The sequence below is a fragment of the Doryrhamphus excisus genome, linkage group LG17 (genome assembly GCF_037039965.1).
Source record: "Doryrhamphus excisus strain RoL-2023G ecotype Guam linkage group LG17, RoL_Dexc_Guam_v1.1, whole genome shotgun sequence".
Classification (NCBI taxonomy): domain Eukaryota; kingdom Metazoa; phylum Chordata; class Actinopteri; order Syngnathiformes; family Syngnathidae; genus Doryrhamphus; species Doryrhamphus excisus.
Genome location: NC_136373.1, coordinates 9,134,095 through 9,141,028, shown reverse-complemented (window position 1 = coordinate 9,141,028; position 6,934 = coordinate 9,134,095). Strand labels below are relative to the sequence as shown.

At 40.3% G+C, this 6,934-nt stretch overlaps 1 protein-coding gene across 1 annotated transcript; it reads right to left on the bottom strand.

The window, feature by feature from the left end:
• Positions 1–3,864: 3,864 nt before the first annotated feature.
• LOC131137146 (somatostatin-1B-like) lies at positions 3,865–5,081 on the bottom strand. The gene is made up of 2 exons (XM_058084744.2): positions 4,602–5,081; positions 3,865–4,303 (listed from the first exon to the last, which is right to left on the bottom strand). The coding sequence occupies exons 1-2, from the start codon at positions 4,707–4,709 to the stop codon at positions 4,076–4,078; spliced, it is 336 nt and encodes a 111-aa protein (XP_057940727.2). The 5' UTR covers positions 4,710–5,081; the 3' UTR covers positions 3,865–4,075.
• Between the last annotated feature and the right edge of the window lie 1,853 nt (positions 5,082–6,934).

Sequence of the window (6,934 nt, the reverse complement as noted above, 5' to 3'; positions counted from 1 at the left end):
CGTGTTTCTCAGCGACAGCCCAGAAACCTGACTGATCTAGAGAAGATCTGTGTGGAGGAGTGGGCCAAGATCCCTCCTGCAGTGTGTGCAAACCTGGTGAAAAACTACAGGAAACGTTTGACCTCTGTAATAGCAAACAAAGGCTACTGTACCAAATATTAACATTCATTTTCTCAGGTGTTCAAATACTTATTTGCAGCTGTATCACACAAATAAATTGTTAAAAAATCATGCATTGTGATTTCTGGATTTTTCTTTTTAGTTTATCTCTCTCACAGTGGACATGCACCTACGATGAAAATTTCAGACCCCTCCATGATTTCTAAGTGGGAGAAATAGCAAAATAGCAGGGTGTTCAAATACTTATTTTCTTCACTGTATATATATATATATATATATATATATATATATATATATATATATACACATTTTTAGTTATTATATTTAATAATAATAATGTAATAGTTATAATAATATTGAATAATAATAATTTAATATTAATAATATATTTTTAATTATATATATATATATATATATACACACACATATATACGTATATATATATATATACTTCATTTTTTCTTTTTGGTATTTTTTGTACTTTCAAGAAAGACAGTTCAACCACTGCTTTTGTGCAATTAACTGCATATTTCTATTTTGAACGTGAGCCTTGCACAAAGAAAGTCTTTGTTACAAAAGTTTGTCATTCTTATGTATGTTTGTGTGACCAGCTCAAAAATAACCACATACAAAGTCGTCATAGATATATAACAGCAAAAGACAACTCAAGAGACAAACCGCAACTGCGTATACAGTACATGAAGGATACTTCATGTACTGTATACGCAGTTGTGGTTTTATTCACTTGCCAATATCTCCCTTCCTCCTGTTTTCGCCCTCAACAAAACCAAACCTTTGTGCATTTGAAACAGCGACACACAGAGACACAGTCAAGTTTGATTGACACATTTCCAAGCTTGCTGGATCCTTTCTCTGCTGCTCAGATCAAATAAAATGTCTGACTAGCAGGCATGGGCATTGATGTTGTTGCTCTGGGCACACTTATTGGAGCTCCACCGGTATAGAAAATGGAAGGAAGGATGGATGGATGGAAAAATGGATGGATGGATGAATAAAGTCTGCAGTGGCCAGCACTTCAAATTGTGTTGTGTTCACAGACTCGGGCATGAGGTTACTCTTCTGTATCACAGTGGACACTTTTTATGACGTCCGTCTTTCTTATGGCTTCCTCATTATGTGCCAAGGGAGTTATGCTTTGTAACCATTTTCTATTTTTCTGCTGAATGTCCTCGACTCAAGGTGGCTTTTTGCAACCCAAAGATATAACACCACCACCACCAGCTAGCATATGCACATTTTAAAGAAGAGATTGAACAAACACGTGTGAAGTAAACCGCATTAAAATCGTCATACGTAAATTGTTGTTCAACCGAACAACAACTCAACACTCAATTGTCAAAGGGGGAAAAATAATGATATCATTCAGCTGTGGTTTGAAAGAAAATAACTGACTGTAATGGAATAATCCCACGGCTGTCTTTTATCCAGCAGCATCATCAAGAAGAATAAAGAAAGCAGCGACCAAAGTGGATAATTATTTCCCTTTTGAATAGTTACTCACCGTCTGGTGACGGCCACTGCAGAGTTTGCATAGTTGTACAAAAGAAAAGCCACAAAGAATTAGATCACTGCAACCTTTCATGTTCCAGTCATAATTCAGCCAGTGCCATGAACAATGTTAACTCAACCTTTGCACCCGTGGAACAAGGTGTCATTAGCGCTTATTCTTCCTGTTCTGGAGGCATGTGTGAAAAAAGGCATCCAATGGGGAGTTAAATAAAATAACTTTCCCCAGGCATTTTTCTATGTGGTTTTAATAGGATTGTTAAACTATTAAATAAACTATTAAATCAGATGAATCACAGTTTTCGAATGAATGAATCATGATTAGTAATTTGCAACTATGTATGGAATATGAAGAAACGACAGAACGGGATTATATTTGTATGTTTGAAAAGATATAACAAAAATAAAATTTTAGTGTATTTTCTGTGATTTTCAATCATGCTTAAAGGGGACCTACGTATTATGCTCATTTTTTGGCCATTTGTATCGGAGTCCGACAGAGCAGCTACACACAATAACCGGCACAGAAAGCTTTGTAGATCTTTCAGAATCTGCACCTATTCAAGCTGTATTTCTTCGATTTCATGCTTCCCCGCAAAAAGCTAATAAAGTGGAGGCAGTGTGACAAACGCCGAGTCGTTTTCAACTTCCCAATTGTACCGTGTACGTGAATGAGGCACGGCTGAGCTCGGCGGTCACTGTGTGTGCCTGGCCAATCACAGAGCGTGAAGAGTGAATACATAATGAGCATTTTCTTTCAACTCAAATACGGATAATGACAAAACTAGGCTGTATTGTATTGCAGTATCTGTAAATGATACTCTCTTATAACAGCTCATCCTAATGTGTAGCCAGCCACTGAGACAGATAATTACAAAAACTGACCTACAGTAACATGCACGACATCCCACTGCAAACTACACCCACAACAATAACACTTTATTACTTCTCCGACAGCGCTAATCAAAATGAAGCATTGTTACCTCCAAGCATTACATCAGTTTTCAACCCAATTTTTGTGTCAGTTAGCAGGACCACAGTACATAAAAACTCTAGCAATGATTTCCACGTCTTTGTGGCTAGGTGGCGTAGGTCTACATTAATTAAGTTACAATCCATTAGGCTTTGGTGCACATTGGAGTAAATATTTTATGTATGTGAATGGAGGGAATTGTAGAGCATTGATTTATTTCTATATAGTGGAAAAAGCACAAAGACTCAGTGAATTGTGCTTGCTTATTTTGTAACTTTTGTAACTTTTGCCAGCATGTTGTTGTTCCGAAACACTTTCATTTATTGATATCGTATACACTTCTGATCTTAGCTGCCCCTGAGAGTATTGACACTGAGGTCTAGAAGAACCAAAACTATACAAGAATGAAATACCAGTGGGTTTATTCTGCAGAATTTCACAGCACAAATGGTTTCATTAAAGTGCTTATATGTTTCAAATGTACTTTTAATGGAGTATGCCAGGATTTGCCATTGAACACATCATATTGGACCAAACATCATCTTTTGTACATTCAAATGACGAGCCAAGCAGCACTCATGCATGATTGTAAGGAACTGTATAGTCATTGTCTTACTATGGCGGCTATTGGCTGGATGGAAATGCAAGGCGATGAGGTCAACACAGGCAATGTGGAATTATCCCTCCACATGCTCCAGCAGCTTCCCTTTTGCGTGTGCATGAACCGTTTGCTTTTTTCACTGCAAACAAGTGACAGCACTCCGTAAACTGGAGGTGGATTTACGCTGTTTCGCCAGCGCCTAACGACCTGTGATAAGTCGGTGGAGCGTGTGGTTGTGTGCCCGTGAATTAATAAGGACAGCTGTCAGGTGCTGCTTCAGAGCATGACGGACCTTGATGACAACAGATTCACTGACTCCTTAATGATCCCTAACACCGTTATCTTGAATCTACAGACGGAACACTTTTTGGTGAACTACATTCATTTTCTAAGTTTTAACATTGTCACTCTCCCTTTTGAACAATATATTTTTGTATGACTTGTCGGGTTGGTGTTAATGCCTTTTACATTGGGATTCTTCATTCAATTATTAAAACTGTTACATGTCTTTTAAAGACACCTTTGCAACCTTCAAACTTCACGTCAATGGAGCTTAGTAAAGCCATACATTTTGCATGAACGCTTCAATTTTGAAAGAAGGTGGAAACAATCTGTCCAATAGCAAATGACAGCTACTAAGTCGAAATATTGACATGATTTATTTGTGACCCTGAAAAAAAACAGTTACATCCGTGAATTCATATTTTTTACATAAATAAACAGCATGTCCCATGAAGGCCATCAATGATGCGTGTCTGACAGGATGGTGACGTGCACAGCTGAGGTCCACTACAGTTCACGAGGTGCCGGCAGAGGAAGGGAAGGGACAGGAAGGGGGGGCACTTTTCAAACTGTTAGCAGGAGGTGAAGGTCTTCCAGAAGAAGTTTTTACAGGGTGCCTTGCGGTCACGCTGAGGCAGGGATAGCCTGTTGTAGAGGGCCCGCTCCTCCAAGCGGGAATCCAGCGGCTCCTCCAGGTCCTCGGGTGAGGTCTCCTCAGGGAGCATGTTGGTGTCTAATGTTCCCTCCAACAGGCTTGAGATCAGCTTGAGGATCAGCTCTTTATGCTGTTTGCTCGTTTCCTGCAATGCGACACATTTGCTAGCATTAAAGACAAAATCATTTCCAGTTTCAAAGCTCAAATGTCAACCTGTTCATGATAATGACAACAGTTTAATATTGGATCTTGCTGAACTAGTGAATTAAAGTAACCAAAAACCAATAAATATTTGAATAATAATAAATACCTCTCTGACAGCGCCCATACCATTTTACTATTAAAGACGGAATAGTCTCACAAATTAATTATTTTTCTCTCTCATCTTACAATCAAGATCAAAAATATCAACATAAGTGGAATAACCCAAAAAAAAAGCTCACCTTGGTCGACCCCTGGATGGGGCTCCTGTCCTCTACCGGAAGCAGGGCAGCTGCTCTGACACTGATCAGAACCCCCATGAAAGCTGCGAACACCACCAAGATCTGCATGCTGGGACGAGTGTGCAGTGGAGGAGTGAAGGAAGCGGTGCCGAAATATGAAGGAACCACTGAGTGATCCACAGGAAGAGGAGAAGATGCAGCAGAAGTCGTAAAAGAAGCTGCTCAGTTGGTGGCCAAAGATGTGGAAGCCAGAGAGATGCTGCTTCTCCTCTTTACTCCTCACTCTTTTTATACGGCTGTGTGACTGCCACTGACGTAGACGCTGGTCGGTGGGTGGGTGGGTATGTGTGCGTGAGTTTGAGGGGTGGGTGTGGGTGTGAGATAGGAGAGCAAGGGACAAATGGAACGAGGGAACAGTTAACTTTCTTGACAAATAGCGAGATGGACACATTCATATGGGCCACCGGGAGAAGATAAGACTCACCATGCAGACCAAAAGAACTTTCACCAAGAATGACTGTAAACAAGACAAAAAGTGGCTTTGCACGCTGTGGGAGGGGTCAGCAGGATATCAAAAACATATAAGAGTGTGATCACGAGCTGACCGACTGTCAATGATCTGTCACCAGCTTCTGATTGGCTTTTTGGCACCTTGAAATGACAATCGAATGGTCTGACTGCGGATGTGGCTTGGGGTGAAGCACATCAGTCATGTACACAAGGAAAAACATCTTCACCCCTTCACAACATATCACATGGAGGTTATCCACATTAAAGTAAAACTGCACTTTGTGGGGAAAATTGAACCATCAACCAAAATCTTTATGTGAGATATGAGCATGTATTTCCCTTCTCTGTGTTTTCTAACCGTCAATCCTGTCGCCAATCTGAAATAAGTCAGAGATGTCAGCAGAAATGTAGGCACACTATTCAGGAGTTATGATCACGAGCTACGGTCAGGAAAATTCCCCAGAATTTTAAAACTCCAGGAGCAAAAAACAGAGCTTTTGCCTTGAGCGTCCTTTCCGTAAACACAGGAAGTAAATACATGATCTCACAACAGGCAAAACAACAGTAATATAATAATTCTAATACCAACACGGGCTAGTGTTGTGGCTATGACTCTCCGCAAGTTAACGCTCAACCCCCAATGTCACTTCCTGTCTGCCACCTATTCTGCTCCCCTACTTGCCATGGAACTTGTGTAATGGGGTGGCCAGCAAGGGCGGGGCGTAAGCCCCACTGGACCGTGTGTCCCACAGAGGGTGTCCTATTGCAAAGTTAACACTGTTTGCCTCCAATATGGGGCGGGGGGAGGGGGGGGGGGGAATCAAAAATAAACAAAAGAAGCACAAACACAACCAATACAAAACAAGTTTTAAATCAAACACTAACCACCGATAAGACAAATTAAAGTGTGTATGTGCGTGCTAAACGATGTTGGTCCTCCACTAAAGTGCTACATGTATTACATGTATGTAAGTCACTAAGCCATACTGAGACAGAGCCAAACTAACTCAGAGGACCATCAACACCACCAAATACCTCAAAGATGAGATTAACTAAATGACAAAAATGTAAACCGGCTAGCCGCTACACATGCATTTAGTATGCATAAAAACACAACAAAGGCGATCCACCTGCCTGCAGGTGACAGGCCAATTAAGGAAGCAAACCTCCCCTTTAAAAGAACAAGAACGGCTCATTAGCACAGCTGTGTGGTGTGTTTGCGGGAGACCTGGCCGTAGGACTTTTGCCTTTTAAAGTGTCACACGGAAAACAAGTAATCCAAAGCCACGCCATTACACAGGTACTGTGACACACACCAGCTCAAGTTGTATTTATGTGTTACATTGTTTTTTTTAATCTAATTATATACAAACATACATGGTAATACGAACGTAAATGTGACTATATAGGTGTTATTAACTTATTTAGTTATTATTAGTAAGTAACTAGAGATAAGTGTAAATGAAATATGAATTCTATTTCCGTCACTAATAAATATTACACTTTAGCATTTGAAAGTCTTGCTCGAATTAGTTTTCATTTATTTTGTGTCCGGAGGAAAAGTAAATGTAATGTGAAGAAAACAGTTGCGATAAATGAGAGTTTGGCCGTGCTGTGTGCACACTAGGCCGCTAGCAGGGTGGAAGCCCGCTAGCATCCAACACGCCAACTGATTGATGTGTCAAAATGGATTTGTTGTGCTTTCAAACATATTTTTCACACGTTTTGCTCACTCACCATTGATCTTTCGATGGCCCCAAGACAACCCAAAGATTAAACGACGAGTATTAGAAAGCTAGAAATGGAAGAATCTACTGGTGTTT